At 44.9% G+C, this 20677-nt stretch overlaps 1 protein-coding gene across 2 annotated transcripts in view; it reads left to right on the top strand.

Annotated features, from left to right (window-relative positions):
- The window catches only part of EXD3 (exonuclease 3'-5' domain containing 3), a 601904-nt gene that overhangs the window by 155056 nt on the left and 426171 nt on the right, over positions 1-20677 (top strand). For both annotated transcript variants that reach the window (XM_034793607.1, XM_034793606.1), the window contains exons 4-5: positions 14720-14784; positions 19417-19587. In XM_034793607.1, the coding sequence (XP_034649498.1) occupies positions 14720-14784; positions 19417-19587 (236 nt within the window). The remainder of the gene's footprint in view (positions 1-14719; positions 14785-19416; positions 19588-20677) is intronic.

The raw sequence follows: 20677 nt of genomic DNA, 5'->3' as shown, positions 1-20677 counted from the left end.
CATCCCTGATAGACATTTATCTAACCTACTCTTAAATATCTCCAGAGATGGAGATTCCACAACCTCCCTAGGCAGGTTATTCCAGTGTTTAACCACCCTGACAGTTAGGAACTTTTTCCTAATGTACAACCTAAACCTCCCTTGCTGCAGTTTAAACCCATTGCTTCTGGTTCTATCCTTAGAGGCTAAGGTGAACAAGTTTTCTCCCTCCTCCTTATGACACCCTTTTAGATACCTGAAAACTGCTATCATGTCCCCTCTCAGTCTTCTCTTTTCCAAACTAAACAAACCCAGTTCTTTCAGCCTTCCTTCATAGGTCATGTTCTCAAGACCTTTAATCATTCTTGTTGCTCTTCTTTGGACCCTTTCCAATTTCTCCACATCTTTTTTAAAATGCGGCGCCCAGAACTGGACACAATACTCCAGCTGAGGCCTAACCAGAGCAGAGTAGAGCGGAAGAATGACTTCTCGTGTCTTGCTCACAACACACCTGTTAATGCATCCCAGAATCATGTTTGCTTTTTTTGCAACAGCATCACACTGTTGACTCATATTTAGCTTGTGGTCCACTATAACCCCTAGATCCCTTTCTGCCGTACTCCTTCCTAGACAGTCTTTTCCCATTCTGTATGTGTGAAATTGATTTTTCCTTCCTAAGTGGAGCACTTTGCATTTGTCTTTGTTAAACTTCATCCTGTTTACCTCAGCCCATTTCTCCAATTTGTCCAGATCATTTTGAATTATGACCCTGTCCTCCAAAGTAGTTGCAATCCCTCCCAGTTTGGTATCATCCGCAAACTTAATAAGCGTACTTTCTATGCCAATATCTAAGTCGTTGATGAAGATATTGAACAGAGCCGGTCCCAAAACAGACCCCTGCGGAACCCCACTCGTTACGCCTTTCCAGCAGGATTGGGAACCATTAATAACAACTCTCTGAGTACGGTTATCCAGCCAGTTATGCACCCACCTTATAGTAGCCCCATCTAATTTGTATTTGCCTAGTTTATCGATAAGAATATCATGCGAGACCGTATCAAATGCCTTACTAAAGTCTAGGTATACCACATCCACCGCTTCACCCTTATCCACAAGGCTCGTTATCCTATCAAAGAAAGCTATCAGATTGGTTTGACATGATTTGTTCTTCACAAATCCATGCTGGCTGTTCCCTATCACCTTACCACCTTCCAAGTGTTTGCAGATGATTTCCTTAATTACTTGCTCCATTATCTTCCCTGGCACAGAAGTTAAACTAACTGGTCTGTAGTTACCTGGGTTGTTTTTATTTCCCTTTTTATAGATGGGCACTATATTTGCCCTTTTCCAGTCTTCTGGAATCTCTCCCGTCTCCCATGACTTTCCAAAGATAATAGCTAGAGGCTCAGATACCTCCTCTATTAGCTCCTTGAGTATTCTAGGATGCATTTCATCAGGCCCGGGTGACTTGCAGGCATCTAACTTTTCTAAGTGATTTTTAACTTGTTCTTTTTTTATTTTATCCGCTAAACCTACCCCCTTCCCATTAGCATTCACTATGTTAGGCATTCCTTCAGACTTCTCGGTGAAGACCGAAACAAAGAAGTCATTAAGCATCTCTGCCATTTCCAAGTTTCCTGTTACTGTTTCTCCCTCTTCACTAAGCAGTGGGCCTTCCCTGTCTTTGGTCTTCCTCTTGCTTCTAATGTATTGATAAAAAGTCTTCTTGTTTCCTTTTATTCCCGTAGCTAGTTTGAGCTCATTTTGTGCCTTTGCCTTTCTAATCTTGCCCCTGCATTCCTGTGTTGTTTGCCTATATTCATCCTTTGTAATCTGTCCTAGTTTCCATTTTTTATATGACTCCTTTTTATTTTTTAGATCGTGCAAGATCTCGTGGTTAAGCCAAGGTGGTCTTTTGCCACATTTTCTATCTTTCCTAACCAGCGGAATAGCTTGCTTTTGGGCCCTTAATAGCGTCCCTTTGAAAAACTGCCAACTCTCCTCAGTTGTTTTTCCCCTCAGTCTTGATTCCCATGGGACCTTACCCATCAACTCTCTGAGCTTCCCAAAATCCGCCTTCCTGAAATCCATTGTCTCTATTTTGCTGTTCTCCCTTCTACCCTTCTTTAGAATTGCAAACTCTATGATTTCATGATCACTTTCACCCAGGCTGCCTTCTACTTTCACATTCTCAACGAGTTCCTCCCTATTTGTTAAAATCAAGTCTAGAACAGCTTCCCCCCTAGTAGCTTTTTCAACCTTCTGAAATAAAAAGTTGTCTCCAATGCAGTCCAAGAATTTGTTGGATAGTCTGTGCCCCGCTGTGTTATTTTCCCAACATATATCCGGATAGTTGAAGTCCCCCATCACCACCAAATCTTGGGCTTTGGATGATTTTGTTAGTTGCTTGAAAAAAGCCTCATCCACCTCTTCCACCTGGTTAGGTGGCCTGTAGTAGACTCCTAGCATGACATCTCCCTTGTTTTTCGCCCCTTTAAGCCTAACCCAGAGACTCTCAACACTTCCGTCTCCTATGTCCATCTCTACCTCAGTCCAAGTGTGTACATTTTTAATATATAAGGCAACACCTCCTCCCTTTTTCCCCTGTCTATCCTTCCTGAGCAAGCTGTACCCAGCCACGCCAACATTCCAATCATGTGTATTATCCCACCAAGTTTCAGTGATGCCAACAATGTCATAGTTGTATTTATTTATTAGCACTTCCAGTTCTTCCTGCTTATTCCCCATACTTCTCGCATTTGTATATAGGCATCTAAGATACTGGTTTGATCTTTCCTCCCAGTTTTGTCCTGACTCTCCTTTCTCTCTGCCAATATAGCCCACACTCCCTCTCGTTTCCGACCCATCTCCCCGGTCTCCATGTTCCCCACTTACCTGTGGGCTTTGCTCACCTGTCCCCATCGAACCTAGTTTAAAGCCCTCCTCACTAGGTTAGCCAGTCTGTGTCCGAATAGGGTCTTTCCTCTCCTCGAAAGGTGAACGCCATCTCTGCCTAGCAGTCCTTCCTCGAATAGCATCCCGTGGTCTAGGAAGCCAAAGCCCTCCTGGCGACACCATCTTCGCAGCCAGGCATTCACCTCCATGATGCATCTGTCTCTGCCCGGGCCCCTACCTTTGACAGGAAGAATTGAAGAGAATACCACCTGCGCTCCAAACTCCTTCACCCGTACTCCCAGAGCCCTGTAGTCACTCTTGATCCGCTCAGTGTCACACCGCGCAGTATCATTTGTGCCCACATGGATGAGTAGCATGGGGTAGTAGTCAGAGGGCTGGATAATCCTTGACAATGCCTCCGTAACGTCTCGGATACGGGCCCCCGGCAGGCAGCATACCTCCCGAGATGAGATGTCAGGGCGACAGATGGGCGCCTCCGTCCCCCTCAGCAGAGAGTCTCCGACCACCACTACCCTACGTTTCCTATTCGCAGTGGTGGCAGCAGACTTTCCAGCCTTAGGGGTACGAGGCTTCTCCTCCTTTACTGTAGGGAGTGATTCCTTCTTTCCTGTGTCAAGAAGAGCATAACGGTTACCTATAACCACGGCAGGAGGGTTCGGAGCAAGGGTGGAGCACTGCCTGCTGCCAGAAGTAACCAGCTGCCAGTGTCCACCCTGAGCCATCTCCTCCTCCACCAGTGGTGTATCAGCAGTCCTGCGTACTGGGACAGCTACCTCAGCTGTCTCCACATGGACACTGTCGAGGAATTGCTCATGGATACGGATGCTCCTCAACCTAGCCACCTCCTCCTGTAGCTCTCCCACCTGCTGCCTGAGAGATTCCACCAGCAGGCACCTCTCACATTGGATGGTCCCCCCAGCCTGGATATCAGTAAGTGGAAATTGCAAGTTACAGTCTTTGCAAAACCACACCAGGATCTGGGTAGAGGCATCCATGCTTAGGCACTCTGTCTGGCTACAGGCACAGGTGGAGGAGACAGTAGCAGTGCTGGCACAGGTGTTGCGGGTCTTCCTAACCATCGTAAGGCTCCCTCTGTCAAACTCCCGTCTGCAGCCCCCGTCAGCTGAAAGGGTTGTTTAAGCGAAAAGTTATGAATGTAGTTGCTTTATAGGTATTAAGGGGAATCAAGAGAAAACAGATGGAACCGGCAAGGGACCCTCGCCCCCTTCCTGCTCCCCTTCCAAACTCCCTTGCGAAACTCCCTGTTAGCAGCCCCTGGTCGCAAAGCTCCCTGGTCGCTTGTGCGCTGCTTTATAAAGCCCTGGCCTGTATGAATGCCCCGCCCACTGATAAAGGCTCAGCCACTTACCAGAGACTTCTAGCTTTCAAACCTTCCAACTGCCAGCCACAGCACACGGTCCTTCAAACAACCAAAACAAACAAACAAACAGACTGACAAACACAAGCTCAGCTCACAGCAAGTAACCCTCAAACACAAACAAACACACACTACAGACAGTCACTTATCCCAAAAGGGTGCTGTATTGCTCCTCCTTCACCTGGAGAACTCCCTTGCGAAACTCCCTGTTAGCAGCCCCTGTTCGCAAAGCTCTTAGGGACCAGTGCCGGTCCACAGACAGTTTGTTGAGAAACACTGTCCTATTTCAAAAAGGAGTTACTTTGAGGAAGTTCTATTGTCTGTGTTATACAGATCAGACTAGATGATCACAACGGTCCCTTCTAGCCTTGGAATCTCTGAGCATGACCGTGACGGGGTGTACCTACTCCGTACTGGTTCAGCGGGGGTTGATCACATTCTGCGGGTTGAGAAGGCCATGCCCCCTCGTCCCTGCTGGGCATGGTCCAGCTGGAGCCAGGATATAAAAGGGAGCTCAGTTTGGGCTGGCCGCCGAAGGGAACAGAGTTGCATTGCAGACTCCTGCGGAGGAACTCCTGGCGCTCGCAGATGCAGAGGCCAGGTGGGCTGCGGCTCCAACTGACCACCAGCCACCCAATGCCACAGACAGAGGAGACCGCAGAACCCCTGAGACTATCAGCCATGGAAGAACGGGTAGGAAGTAGCCCAGGGGGACTAAGTATTGATCTAGTTGAGGTACCGGGCTTTGACTCGTGTTTCAGAAGGATACCTGCTGACTCGGTGGCAGATAATTCTGCAACAGACAGGGCCTGGGCTGGGACCCAGTGGAGTAAGGAGGGCCCAGGTCCCCCAACACAGCCTGCAACCCACCCCTGGGTGGTAGTCCACACCACTTGGCCAATTAGGCCACACTGCCCTGCCACAGAGAGCGATTCTGTTGACTCTAGACACTAAGCTACACTGCCCTGCCACAAAAGGGTAGTCCTATTGACTCCAGGCACTAGGCCAGGGGTGGGCAAACTACGGCCCGCGGGCCTATCCGGCCCATCAGGGCTTTGGATCCGGCCCACGGGATTGCCCACCGTGGCGCTGCGAGTCCCGCGCCGCTCTCAGAAGCGGCCCTCGGGCGGGGGGGGAGGGGGGCTCCACGTGCGTTGCCCTTGCCTCCAGGAACTGCGGCCAATGGGAGCTTCGGGGGAGGTATCCAGAGCCCTCTGCCCGCCCTTCCCCAGGGGCCGCAGCGCTTCCTGGAGTGGTGCGGGGCTGGGGCCAGGGAGCTGCTTTAGGTAAGCGGCGCCGAGCCGGAGCTTGAACCCCTCCTGCATCCCACCCCCCAACTCCCTGCCCTAAGCCCCCTGCCTGCACCTCGTACCTCTCCACCCCAACTCCCTGCCCTGAGCCCCCTCGTACATCCCGCACCCCTCCTGCCCCCCAACCCTCTGCCCTGAGCTCCCTGCTGCACCCTGTACCCCTGTGCACCCCAACCCACGGCCACACCCCTCCTCCACCCCAAGCTCTGCCCTGAACCCCCTCCTGCACTCCACACCCCTCTTGCATCCCAACCCCCTTCCCTGAGCCCCCTCATGTACCCCACACCCCTCCTCTGCCCCAATTCCTTGCCCTGAGCCCCTTCCTGTACACCACACCCCTTCCCACACCCTGCACTCCCTCCTGCACCCCAACCCCCTGCCCCGGCCCTGCATACAATTTCCCCACCCAGATGTGGCCCTCGGCCCCAAAAGTTTGCCCACCCCTGCACTAGGCCATACTGCCCTGCCGCAAAAGGGTAGTCCTATTGACTCCAGCCACCAGGCCGTATTACACTACTAGAAGGGTGGTCCTAGTGACTCAGGCCATGCTGCCCAAAACCAAAGGGCTGCTGCACAGACTCTGAGCATTAGGTCCCGCTACCCTAGGAGCCAGGTCTACTGTGGTGACTTGGGAGACTAGGACATTTAGGCCTCCCAAGCTCTACTTTAATTCTCTCACAACCAGACATCCCCTGTACAGGTGGACCTACCCTGCGACAATGACAATTTCATGTTAGTAACTTTCCTTGCTTTGTTACTCATCTTTATGATAGAGTTTATCATTGCTTTGGAACTCTGCCTCTTCCATTACCTCCTGATGTGTTTATTTTTTGATCACTATAAAAAATGTTCATATTGGAAATCTGTATTTTTAATTTGTTTATATTTTTACAGATTGTAACTTATCACACCAACCCTTGTATACAACTATACCACATGATGCCATGTTATATTCAGTAAAGTGCTCTATGAGTTGTCTATTCAGGATAGTGACCAGAATGGAAATATTAAAAGAAAAAATGACTGTGCAGTTGTAGAAAATGAATAGTGGTGATTTTAGCTATACTGTTCTATCAGCATAAATACAAAATAAGCAGGGGTTGCATTTCACTGCGAATGTTCGGAAAGTATGTGGAAATTATGGCTATACTGTTAGATGTCATTTAAAACACATGTTCTTAGGAGGAGAATGCATAGTTGATTGGTCTGAAGGAGATGGAATGATAGTAATGAAAAACCCGCTTCTTAATGCTGTAGATTCTCCTAAATCCTGATGGGCTAAACCATTGCCATTCAGAGACTGAATTCCGCCTACTTATATTGCTTATTCTGATTTACTGATTGCTTGGCCCCATTCCTTCTCTCGGCAGCCAGAGAAGCTTTAAACCAGAAGAGGGTTATGTTAGTTGGCCATAAGTCTGATTTTTAATTGGATGCCCCTAGTGCTCAAGCATGATAAGTTTTGCAAAAGGAATTGGAAAAAAGCTAAAAGCAACAGAGAATCCCCAGTTCTCAGAAACATGTTTGTCTCCTTCCTTTGAGCTTCTAACTTCTGAGGGATTTCCCCATTTAGCTCCTATATTCCTCAGGGACCTCCTCATGCTCATACTGAAGCTGACAGAGGGTTAAATGAGTCTTTTGGGAGGCAGTGAGGCTTCAGCACAAAGCAAGGAGGGTGTAGCAGGATCCAACAATATTGTAGTAATAAGACCCTAACTTTAAAAATCAATGAATGATCTAAACTATGATCATTTCGGCTAGGTAACCATAATCTCTAATTGGTATGAATTTCCATTCCATCAGCTAGTCAGCATGTTGGCAGTGCTTTTCCTTTTTCCTACATGTCTGAGTAAAATCCGGTAGTAATGAGTTGTTTAATAAGCCTCCTATAAAGCACAGGGAGAGTAGCACTCCCTTCTGTATACTTATATCCGGGTATTTATACATTCATCTTTTCTCCAGTCTCTCAAATTATCCAAAATTCATCTACCGCTTGTTTTGCCTCTCCTCTTAATGTCTGCTTTCTCTTAGCGAGCTCTTAAATGTGGTTATAATGCAGGGCTTCAAAATGTATATTGTGAAGTATAATGCTGGTTCTTATAAAATTGCCCAAATATTTAAAAAATGTCTCGCTTCAGGTGTTTGTTACATGTATTTATATGAATGAGTATATAATTACAAAGAAAAGTATGGAATTCACGATGGCAAGAGCAATTCTCTGTAAAATCATGTTCACAAGCTCAAAGAATCCCTTTACACAGTGTAGTAAAGATGTAGAGGCTAATTATTCCAATCAGTATGTGGTTAGATTGAAGTTTCTTTATGTGAGATGTGCGTACATTAAGAATAGGCAAGGCTGAAGACTTCAAGGTTGTAAATATCTATCCGTTACTTATGGAGGAACTTTGTATCTTTTTTTTTTTTTTAATCCCCAATGTTAGTTTGAAAATTCAAAGTTAATGTTATCTTAAAAAACAATATCTGATCATCAGAAAAGATAGAAATTTATCTTTAATGTCACCCAAACAATTTTAACTTGGTCCCTGAACCCACTAACCTTCCACTTTATGTATCCAGCGTACCTTGCGTGTCAGGATACAAATGTTTTGCTGGGAGACTGTTGACAAATCAGGTTTTGATAGAGACTTCAGTAATTCTAAGCTGTTTATTACTTTGCATGTGGAATCAAGGCAGTTGAGACAATGGCTTTGGTTTTGTACATTTGTGTCTGTGATACGAGTGTGATTGCCCACCACCCTGCACCTCCTAGCTTGTGAACTACTTATTTGTTGAGTTCTTAGCTCCAGATATGTTGCCTACATGTACGTACAGCTTCACAGTATGATATTTAAATATTTACAACCCTCTTTTCTTTTGCAGAATTGTCCCAAATGATCATTCTGTTAAACTGAAGATGTTCATTGAGGATAGGCTTGTTTCCTGGTTTTAGTATTATTTTAGGCAAAAACCATAAGGGGAGAGTTAAGGTTGTTTATGACCTAATTGATGGGTCGATTTGGTTTGGAAATCATTATATTTATTATCTGCCTCTTGTTAGACATGGTAATAAAGACTTAATATTAAAAAAAAAAAGGAAAGCCTGCCCATTTTTCAGGCTAGAGATGTTAGTTAACATTGCCTTAGCGAAGGCCTGAGCATTGACAAATAGAACTTGACTAGCTGTAAAGTGCAGCTGTAATTGACTGGTTGATGCAATCCTAAATTTCAATCACATTATCTTCTTTCTCTTACTTTCAGTTTATTTTAATTAGCTGACCATAACTCTTCCAGGCCTCAGGCTGTGTGGCATTTATTGGCTCTTGACACAAAGGAAAACCGCCGAGAGATTTTTCACTGGTGAATTTCTCCTTTGGGGTTTGTCGTCTCATTTCCCCCTGCAAGATACACGAGTGGCTTTGGTTAGAAAATGGATTTCTGTTGCCAGTACATTTCAGTAAAATTGGTGAATAATGTAATTGAATTTTGAGATGGCACATGACCAAACCATCATTTTACTTCACCAGCCTGTGTGTGCCAGTTTTGTCGTGATCAAAATGTGTTCTGAATGATCTATGCAAAAAGAAAAAAGAGAATGAATAGAAAGAAGTTTCTGGCTTTCCTGAGAGGCACTTTTCCAACTTAAAAATATAAATGCAACCACAGACATTGAGAACTGGGAAAGACTGGATTTACAGTCACCCTCTTTTATTACTGGACAAAGGAAGGGGGTTTATTTTCTTAATTAAAAACGTTGAATGCTATTGAATTACTGTAAAAAAAAAAAAAGTAAAACATGAATGTAGTGTTTGGGGAAGGGGCCAGAGGGGAAGCCAGGTTGTTTGCGCCTGCAACGAGCAGGTGCAGAGTACAGTATGCTTCTTTCCCAGGGCTCCACCAAGGTACGTTAGCCTTTTTCTGCGGGACCTCTTCTAGGGCTCAGAGGTTCTGGAGTGCCCTCAGAGCTTGGCACTTCTGTGGATCCTGCCGATGAGGATGTAGATCAGTGCCCATTGCAGAGATTGTTTATGTGCTATTGATGTCTCTGCTCTGCCTTGGGAAGTAGAGTAGATCACCAATCCAGGGCACTCTGGGACTTTTGACCACAAACTCATGGTCTCATTGGCTACACTGGACTTTGCTCTCCACTCTTCTAATTGGAATGCATGTTTTGGAGGCTAAGAGTGCAGACCTCCTCCAGCTCTCCCACACCATCTTCTGACACCTATTTGTTGTGGGTCTATCCCTGTGTCATTAGTTTATCTAATTCAGGACTTGAAAAACCCACTTGCCAGTAGTTAGTGGGGAGCTTCCCATAGCAAGCCATCAGTTTCTCTAGAATATAATTTTCATTTGAAAAATAGCTAGTCTGGTTGAAAAGAAACCTGAGGCGATGCAGTGTGGTCTTCCTGAATCTGCAGACATTCAGCTCCTGTGCTGCTGCTGCTCCCCTTGTGCTGTTCATAGCACACAGCAGAATGAAATTGACAAGACCCTGCATGGGCAGTTATTGACAACCCTGTGGCAGCAGCACTATTTGACACTGTTCTGTCAAGAATAGTGTTGATTTCATGCTGTTGCTTGTGAAATCTAAGGGCTGCAGCAGGGATAGGCTCTATAGGTATTCTCAGAGGAGAAGGGCCAAACCATGGAGGGAGAGGGAAAACATTGAAGAGATCTCTCCACCCCTCACAGTAGCCAGGGGGATGGGGGAGAGACCTCCGCCCTGCTCCCAGAGGTTCTGGTTGGGGAAGAGGAGACAGACAGCTCCTCCTCCCTTCCAATAGCCGGAGAGGGTAAGAACTTCAAATTTATATCATGTTTCCTAGCCAAATGTTAGGGGATTGTTAGCCCTTTACTAAAACTCATGGGGTTTTTTTTGGTTGGCTAGCTCCCAGTACCAAAAGAAAGGGGAAGGGTCAATGGGAAATCAGGACCCTGAGACTGACAGTCCCCAGGAACAGTGGGGAGAGGCTAATGCTCCAGGTCAGCCTGATTGACAGGGCGGGCAGGCTAATGAGGGAGTCAGGAGGCCCGGGGGGTCCAGTCCTCTGGGTGAACTGGAATTGCCTGGAACAGAGTTGAGCCGAGCTAAGGAGAGAGCAGGGGCCCGAGTTGAACTGGGGAGCAGAGCCGCGCCAGCCAGAGAAACAGCCCAGAGAGCTGGTCAGTGCTGGGAGCAGAGCCACAGAAGCAGCTCAGGGAGCAGACCTGTGCTGGGGGCAGAGCTGTAGCAACCAGGGCCAGAGGGGCCAAAGGAGCAGCCCAAGAGGCTAGAGGCAGAGCAGCAGCCATGCTGAGGCAGAGTGGAGTGGAGGTGGAGGTGGAGCTGGAGGGAGCCGGATGTGGTGAGCAGATGGGAAGGGTGAGGGGGGACCCTGGGCAGCGGGCCCAGCACAGGGAGATGCCCCCAGCCAAGAGGCCTTGCGGGCCAGATTTGGGGGGGATTGTAACCCCAACGGGGGGCTGACACTGGGAAGAAGGGTCCTGCCACCTAGAGCCTGAAGGCGTGTGGCTTCCACCAGAGCAAGTGTCTGACCCGCAGCGTTCCTGCAGCACAGCCGGGGCCTGGGCAGGGGCCTGGGTAGTGAGGGACAGACTGTGAACTGCCCGGATGTTCCATAGATGGCTGGTTGTGATGTCCCCGGGCCATAGAGCAGGCTGATGGGTTTTTCTTTCACCTTTCCCATTTTTCCTTATTTTTTAAAATTGATTGCTGTTTAATAAATTGTATTTGCTTTGAACTGTATGGAATGCTCAGTGGGTCAGGGAAGCGTCCAGAGCAGAGAGCGCCCCCCAGAGTGGGGACCCTCTAACCCCTGCCTTAAGTGACCACAACAAGGTGGGGGGAGGGGGTCGAGCCCCCCAGAAATCCTGGGCCCAGCCTAGTACTCTGCCACACAGGAGAGTGGAAGGGGAGCCCTCGAGGTCAGGCAGGCCTCTGGGTAAAGGGAGTGGGAGTGAGGACTCAGATCCTTTCGCCAGCCCATTTCACTGGGGTCGTGTATAAACCAGGAAAGTTCCCCACAGTAGCGGGACCATTCCCCAGCTTACACAAAGGCTGATAGGACAGATAAGGGTGTCCAAGCAGAGTTCAGTACAAACTCCAACACTCTCCCCGTTTTCCTTGTGAACATTGCAGTGGGGCTGGGCAGCAAAGGGTGTTGACTCTGAGCTTCGTTGGTGCCCCCCCCCCCCCATCTGTCCTTTTGTCTGCCACCGGGTAGTAGATGATATATTCACTGAACCTTGATCAAATGTTCTCATAGACATCCTATGTCTGTATGAAGTTGTAGAGGAGAGAGGAGGGGATTGCTGCTGAGAATTAGGATTTGTGTAGTGTACCTACTATTTCTATATATGATTCCTTGTTCAGTAGAATCAAGCAGGAATTGCCTTTTTCTTGGATGTAGACACATGGACCTGCAGTGAGCTGGTGTGGTTGCTTTCCAGGGGAGAAACTGTAGTTTTGTTTTTTTCTCACTATTGTGCTCTCCCACATACACACACCCTGTACATGTACCTCTTTGTCCGATCCCACTCTCCACTTTCCTTTCCTATCCAATTGGCCCTGCTCTTTCCCTCTCTCCCATTGTTTTCCTCTGTTCTCCCACCAGACCTTCGGGCAGCAAGAGAGACTGCGGCAGGCAGTGCTAGCCTCCACTGCCACCTCTTTTTTTCTCTGTCAGCAGTGTGGGAAGACAGGACAGACAAGTAGAAGTAGCCTGGTTGCCTGAAACTGTGTCTTGACAGCAGCCCTGGACAGCCAGGAGAACATAAGAACGGCGATATTGGGTCAGAACAATGGACCATCTAGCCCAGTATCCTGTCTTCCAGTAGTGGCCAATGCCAGGTGCTTCAGAGGGAATGCACAGAAGAGGACAATTTTGAGTGATCCATCCCCGGTTGTCCAGTCGCCGCTTCTGGCAGTTGGAGGTTTAGGGACACCCAGAGCATAGGGTTATATCCCTGATCATCTTGGCTAATAGCCATTATCCTCCATTAACTTATCTAATTTTTTCAAAGGAGGAGTAACTGCTGGGAAGATCTTGCAGTCTGCTGAGTGCCTGGGTTCCACCAGGGCTGTGGTTATGCAGGAGCAGGATAGACAGGAGATAGCTCCAGGGATGACACTTGGCTGTTGTATACATCCCATTTAAAATTCTTTAATTATTTTTGAAGTTGGTTTGCACGTGTGATTGCATTGTAGCATTTATCCTGCATCTGAGGAGATGAGCATATGTTTTTCAGAAGAGCTGGTGACAATGCTGCATCACTGGAAGTGGACTGGAGAGACTATTTGCATTGCTGCTGTTCAATCCTTGTATTCAAGCAGTCATGAGATTTGGGTGGGATTTCCCTTCAACTGTGAAAAGATTAGGGGGGAAAATCACCAAAGAAGGAACTTGTTTTGATGACAGAGGTCTAGAAAGCTTGTAATGGGTTTAACTGTTAGCCTTATGCAAAGTCATAACTCTTAGTTTTTCTACATCATCCCAAAGTGTTCCACACATTAATAATGGTTCAGATTTGCAATGGATTCTATTAAACACTTCAGGCTATATATTGACTTTTCATGCGGGCACACCTCCCCTTTGAAATCAGTGGGAGAGGTTTATGTGTGTGTGTCTGCATGTGCGTGTGTGTAAACGATGCATTTTTATTCTTGCAAAAGTCAGTGACTCTACAATTGTTGTGGAGCCTGACTTTCCCAATGATGATGTAAAATATTATGCAATAAATTGTAAATATGACCGAGTCAAGCTGATTGTGGTATTTCCTAGAAGGAACTTCATGATAGAAATACCTGAACAAGTGATACAATGCTGTCAGTTCAACATGCAATCTACTGGCTTCTTACAATATTCTATAATGATCACACTTCATAATGTAGCTGAGTTGAGGGAAAAGTTTTGCACTTGAGGTAGCTTTTCTGTTGGCCGAAGTGGCATGCTAAGATACAAGTCTTCCCACATTTTGAAGTCAGTTATTCAGGTTTTATATATAGCATACAGAGAGTAGTTTAATTGTGTCTTTTTTTCAAGTTTATTTAATTAACCAAGAAGTCTGAGCCTATTTTTAATAAGACTACATTCTGGACTTCAGAGTTTAGCAAAAAATTCCCCCGTAGCATGTTCTAATTGATGCAGAATTGAGTAAGAATATGCTTATGAAACATGCAGAGACCAATATTGAGAATTGTATTGCCTTTTAAATTAAATATGCCTAAATATTGACGATTCCAGGAACCCCATTCTGACTGGCTTGATGCATAATAAGAGATTTTAATTTAAATTTTCAAGTAGTTACAAAATCTACTTTTAAAACTTTCTGATGACACTTTTCATCAAGAAAGCTTTAAAAGTTGCTGTGATTATTGGTTTGGTTTGTAAAAGCAGTGGAAAAGCCCAGATGATGTTCCCATAATTTTAGTCTGCATTGAATTTGTGGGTTTTGGGTATATCATCCTCTCTCATCCTCCAATAAATTATGCCTTGCCGGGATCACCATAGACCTTAGGCCTAATCTAATAACACAAACAAGTATAGCTGAAGCACAGCAGCCTGGCAATTATTGCCAACTGACAGAGTGTCTCCTACAATTACTAATGCAGTTTCCAAACAAATTCACCCACTCCTGTCTCTCGTCTGAGTGCTGGGATGAGGTCCAAGCCCAGGTCTATTCCATCTATTCCAGTGAAAGTTTCAGAAAGCATTGATAATCTTTTCTAAACCAAGCATGAAACTAACTCTTCTAGGACTGTACAGTTTTTTATTTAAAAAATGGGAGAGATCAGTCCGGTCATATTTGCTGAAGAGTGGTGACATGATTTCGTTGTAAATACACCCAGAGAGCTTTGCACTGAATAAGCATTTACGTGTGTGTGGGTGTTTAGTTAAACCTATGCATGGATGATGTCTGTTGTGGTTTTGTTAGGCTTCCAGAGTGAGGGGTTTTAGCACTTTAATCCTGAATGACAGTTGGAAGGTTGGTGGTTTCAAACAGTGGCATGGAGGGGCCTATTTCTCTTCAGCAGAACAGTGCCCCAGTGTATCTGGACTGCCTGTACAGAAGCACTAAATCTGTTTTGTTTTGTTTTTCTCCTATATCCCTCTTCCCCCTTCCCCCGCCCCCCCAGGCCAGGACTCACTCCTATTGCTGAAAACCCTTCAGTCCCTCTGGACAAAGAAAGAGATGAACAAGGTAAGTCTGTATAGTGAACCTCCCCTTCACACTGGAGCTAATAACGGTATGCAAAACATGTCCAGCCTCAGAGCCCTTGGGTCAGACCCGCAATTCTTCATGATTGCTTTCAATTCCAATACATAGGGGAAGGACCTATGGATCTGCAGTGTGAAGGGAAAATAAAAGGCAGCCTTGTCCAATGTTCAGCAGTTGTGGGACACACATACAAGGGCTGCAGTAGACAGGCTGAGTTGTTAAAAAAAAAACAAAGTCAATCTTTTATTTTAAACATTTTTTTTGTCCAATTAATGTAGAGAGTAAGAAATCTGAAGATGTGAAGTACCCTGTTATCCTTACACCTGTCAAGGAGAGTGTTGAAATTGCCAGCACATCTTCCCATGGTGGGGTTGGGGCGCTTTGCTAAGTGGATAAATATTTAAGCCTTCATATTTCATGACGTCTTTTCATTTTTGGAGCAGTATTCTGCGGTTTGGTTGGACAGTGTCTCTGTGAAATTATTGATATATTTTTAAACAGCCCTATGTTTTCTAGGTGCTATGTATAGATTTCTCCAAGGGAATGATACATACTTCATCTAAATTTGGGAACTCAGAAAATTAACAAAAAAAATTAGATATAACTGGTTAGTGTTTAGCTTCCCATGCTTAGCAGTTTCTGCTTTGCAGCCAGGTTAATAGCATAAATGTTTTCCTGAAATATCTGGGAACGTGCAAAATATTATATCGTTGTGTGGAATATACCCAATCGACTATATGCTAGTATGCCCAAAGTACCAGAGCCTACGTGCTCCAGCCTAGTTGTCAGATTTGCTTGGTCATCATACTTGACTGGTGCATTTCATAGAATCATAGAATATCAGGGTTGGAAGGGACCTCAGGAGGTCATCTAGTCCAACCCCCTGCTGAAAGCAGGACCAATCCCCAGACAGATATTTGCCCCAAATCCCTAAATGGCCCCATCAAGGATTGAACTCGCAACCCTGGGTTTAGCTGGCCAATGCTCAAAACGCTGAGCTATCCCTCCCCTCTTCCAGAATTTATACCTTCCAGCTCTTCTGGCTTGCGGTCCCCCACCCTTAGTAATTGAACAGCTGGAAATACAACAATCGAGAGGTATCTTTTTGAATCGTCAATTACTGACACAGACTAGAGCTCAGCAATTCTGAAGACTGAGGCTTTCTATCAAGTTATGCTAGAGCAAGAGGAAAACATTAATTGTTAGGGTTTGAGGACAGTTCATTCCACCAGAACAACAACAGATAAAAATAATCATCAAAATCTATACACTGTGCAAACTGGAGTTTGGGTGGATTGCAAACCAAAATATTATGAAAAAGAGTTTCCCATTAAAGTGTCCTGGGCAGACTATACCACATCTTTTTTGTAACTTAAGGGTCTCCATGACTCATCCCAGCCTACATAACATTTTCAGCAAGTCTCTCAAACTGTGTCATCCCAGGAATGCATGTGATTTCAGGTTATTTGCTGTGAACTGCTCCTGAATTACTCAAAAGGAAGACAGACCCCCTTTCAGAGTAAATGTTCATCATACACAATGTGCGGGCTCATGACAGGCATGCACAGCCACATGGATCCCACTTACTACACTACTTTCCATATCTTCCAATGCAGATGAACCACTTCTCTCTAAAACTGAAAGATGGGCCTGCAGACCAGGAGAAAAGTAATTTGTATAGATGAGACAGGGAAGCATGGCAATGACAGTGAGGGGGTAAAATGATTCAGTCATTCTAATGACAGGTTTCAGAGTAACAGCCGTGTTAGTCTGTATCCGCAAAAAGAAGAACAGGAGTACTTGTGGCACCTTAGAGACTAACAAATTTATTAGAGCTCTAATAAATTTGTTAGTCTCTAAGGTGCCACAGTCATTCTAATGTTGGGACTGTACTCTTGATGTCTACACACACTCCCACACACACTCACTCTCTCTCTTTTCTCTCTCTGTTGTCATCAAGTTGCTGCCACGCAACGGTACTAATCAGTTTTTTGGGGCATTTCCTACCTTCAGATATACAGTCATGTCCCGTGTTGATGCCAAGGGGCGTTGTGTGCATTCATTTGAGAACAGAATAAGGCCCTGAATTTGTAACCACTCACCCCATCCTTATCTACCATTTGCCATCATCACTGTTCCAGACAAAATAATTTGAAGCAAAGTGGCCCTAACCTTGAATTTACAGTAAATGAGTAAGGTTAAAGATTAGATACATTGATTTCACCAAGGCACCTATTGCTTCAACCTGGCACAGGCTGTGGTGGCTTATGTATGTGATTTCTGTTAATGCTAAAGAGAGTTTATCACTTCCATTAACCTCCCCCACCTCTCCACCCCTTGAATACTGATTGAAAAATAGATCTCTACATTAGGCTAGGACTCCAATTCTGGGGGTTTAGAGAGTTCAATGATTTGTACATAGAAGAGAAATAAACTTAATTTTTGAGTAATCCAGCAGGATTAGCAGAAGGTTCTTTGCTTTTGTAACTCAGAATAATGGGCAAAAGAACATAGACTGGACATCAGCAAAAAGCTTCTTAACTGTGAGGTTTATTATGGGGGAGGAATACTCTCCCAAGGAAGCGTGGTTATATGAATCATTGCTAGACTTGCCACATAATTGTAAATGTATTTAAGAAAGAATCCTGCACTGGCAGAGTGATGAGCATGCTGACCTAACAGGTATTTTCATCTCTGATTTCTGATATTCATTCAGGTAATACTTTCTGTACATTACATGCCATTTATCACTCCCTTAGATCATTAGCAGACTTTAAAGAGAGATTTTCCCACTGCTTAGAATATCTAAGTGATCCTTAATCAAAAATCAATCCAGACATATTGTCATTGCTGTTCTTGCCAGTTTTGCAACTTTTCTGATTTATGTGTGTGTGTGAGAGAGTGAGGGCTTGCTCTCTTATGAGGCCATTGTGTTCTGTAGCGCATCTTGCCAAAGCTTGGATTCTGACTCCAGCCAATGGAGATGCTGAGCTGTGCGGAGAAAGCTCTTGTTCAATTCCAAATGTGCTGAAGTGGGGCTTTGAAAAAAGAGACCATTTATACATAGTGCAGTTTACTTGGCTAGTCGCTTTGTTTTCCTTTGGCTGTTGTGTCAGATATTTGTGGTTGGCGTTCCACTGTAGCCTGGCTTCTTCTTCTGCTGAATTTTGCAGTGAGGTTAGAGTCCTGTGTTTGACATCACGATCCCTTGCCACAGGGAAAAATACTTAGGGAGACTTAGCTTAGCAGACTTTTGTCTAAACACACATCTTTGTTAGTCATCAGCATTGTTCTTGATGCAGTTGATAACCTAGTAAAGAGAAACAGATTTATATTTGTTACAGTCTCGAGGTTTTCCAACATGAAAGGGGATACGGAAAATTACTGGCAAATCACACTGTCTTCCAATACATATTTTAGATGAATAAAAAGGAAAAAACTGACTGACATATTTTCTCTAGATGTTCTTTTGTTTTCCATGTCATTCTTCAGTCTTTTTTATACTGTTTCCATTGGAAGCTGCAACTGGGATCACCATGTAGAATAAATTAGTAAAACTTGCTGCAAGCAGGAATCAGCATCCTTCAGATTTTGCCTCTTAGCCAGAAAAAAGAGAGCAGCTGCTGTTACTGAATTCTTCTCTTCTGTTTCTGCTCTCCCCTTGCTCCATGCATGTACCATGTGGTGACAGGTACTTGTGGGGCTACTGAAGGATGCCACTTCTTCTCCCTGCCAACCCTCTGAGCTCCTTGGAAACTACCCTCTAATGTAAACATTATAAAGATATTGCCCAGTACTGTTAATTTATCACTTAGACCAGATGGGTAGTAAGTTGCCTATTAACTTTCACAAAGTGAGCGTTCAGTTCCTTAACTTTTCTAAACAGATCACCCTGAAATTCCTTAGATTTATAGTATAATTTTTTTCCATGTTCCAAGCTTTTCAGCACTCCATCTTATAACTTTAATGAGATGTCCACTATAAAATTGCAATAGTAGCCTAAACCAAGTACCTCACCCTTCTCTGGAGAAGGGGAAATTGGATTTCAAATAAGGCAATTTGAGTTTTCAACAAGTCTGATGCTAAATGTTTTATCCTGTATTTAAAACCTTAATTATTTTAGTCTCAGAGTTTTCCACTCTAGTGTAAGGTGTTGCATAATTGTGATTGCAGTGGTTATGTGATGAATATAAACGTTTGCAGTGCAGGAATGGGGAGTTTTTTTTAATCTGTGTTCTTATCTGTAGGTATATTAGAAGTGCAGATAATAGGATTTGTAAACCTGTCTGCCTTTACTGTCGCCACTTCTCCAATAACACCCCTCTCCCCCAAATCCTAAGCCCCTTTGTCTGTCCTACAGAACAACTTCTCTGTCTTTATGGGATAATTAGTGTGGACAATTGCTGCTTTTCCCATTGGGTTTGAGGTGCAATGGGCCATGAAGGAATCTGTAATGACATGAAAAGTCACTAGAAGCACGGATGGTGGTTAAATAGCAACAGTTACCTCCCTGAATAGATTAAATTAAATAATAATAAAAAATCTTTGTGTTGAGCTGGGGGAAGGGAGGATTCACTAATCTTTTGTACATGACAATGTATTTTTGTATCTCAGCAGCTCAAGGAAGAAACCTGGCGGGGTTTTGCAGCTCTGGAAGACCCATTGGCCGGACTCCTGGACATGCTGGAGAGCAGCAGTGACTGGAAGGGGAAAGGGCACTCCCTGGGGTATTACATCACCAATGAGTTGCAACTTTGGATAAAGGAACATCCTGCTGTTCAGGAGGTTAGAGAAAGAAAGAGACAGAGCCTGGAGAAAAAAGAGAGGGATTTTCATGCTCCCAAAGTGCCTCCCTCTCCTCCAATTACTTTATTCCATAGTCCAGTTCCTTTCCATTAGTGCACCCACAAGCATAATGTGACCTGCTGATGGAATTCATACTGAGGCAGTATGTCCAGTGATGCTGGCCTGAAAGTGAAACAACACCAATGGTGCTAAAATGCCTTCCCATTTCTTCCCACTGCCTGGGATTTCTATCTCCCCAAATCAAGCTGCCTTGCTGGAATATGGACCTTTCAGTCTTTTCCCTGGCTGGAGGCTTTCCCATTGGAACCAATGTCCCATAAGCCCAATCACTGTATGCTCTTCCAGTTTTGCACATAGAAGACAATTACTGAATAATTATTTAACTCTGGCAATGTAGTAGCAGCTTCTATCACTCAAAGTCCTAACAATATGAATCTCCTGGTAGCTTGAGTGATCAAGCTGAAGTTGTAGGGTCATCAAAGTAGTAATTCATCCATTTCCTTGGACTGTTGCATTCTGATACCTTGAGATTTTTCCTTTCTCTATCCTGCTCCCTGTGATTTTGTCACAGGTGGTTTTGTCTTTGTACTGTTTCATTTTTCATTTTTTTCCCAAGTGCCTTAGTTTGCGAGTTCAGCTTCTCCATTCAGAGCCCCAAGATCTCTATTTTCTGCCATTACAGTCTGTTGTAGTTGAATCAAACACAGGACTGAGAGTCAAGAACTTCAAAGTTTTAATAGAATGATCATGTATGAAAGTATGTATTAGTAGTTGTGTCCCTGTGTCATCACACCATCCTTTTGCCTCAAGGCCGCTCTAGGACCTGGCAACAAGACTGGGAATGAAATTGAGTTCTCATGCATGGCCGGGAAGGGTTGCCTGTGGAGAGTTGGTGAATGCAAGAGCCAGGAGGCTTGTTTCTGCTGAGGGCACTTATCACAAAAGGCACCTCCTCTGACCTGGTTTCTAACTCCCACGTTGAGTTGGAGGTGTGACTACTGCAAGAAGTTCTGTTAGCAAAAAGGGGTGTTCCCTATGCTCAGATTGATATTTGTACTGGGCCTCTCCA

This window comes from Trachemys scripta, chromosome 17 (assembly GCF_013100865.1).
Source record: "Trachemys scripta elegans isolate TJP31775 chromosome 17, CAS_Tse_1.0, whole genome shotgun sequence".
Lineage (NCBI taxonomy): Eukaryota > Metazoa > Chordata > Testudines > Emydidae > Trachemys > Trachemys scripta.
Note: the sequence above shows the minus strand (reverse complement) of the source record. Positions and strands in the feature narration are given on the sequence as shown.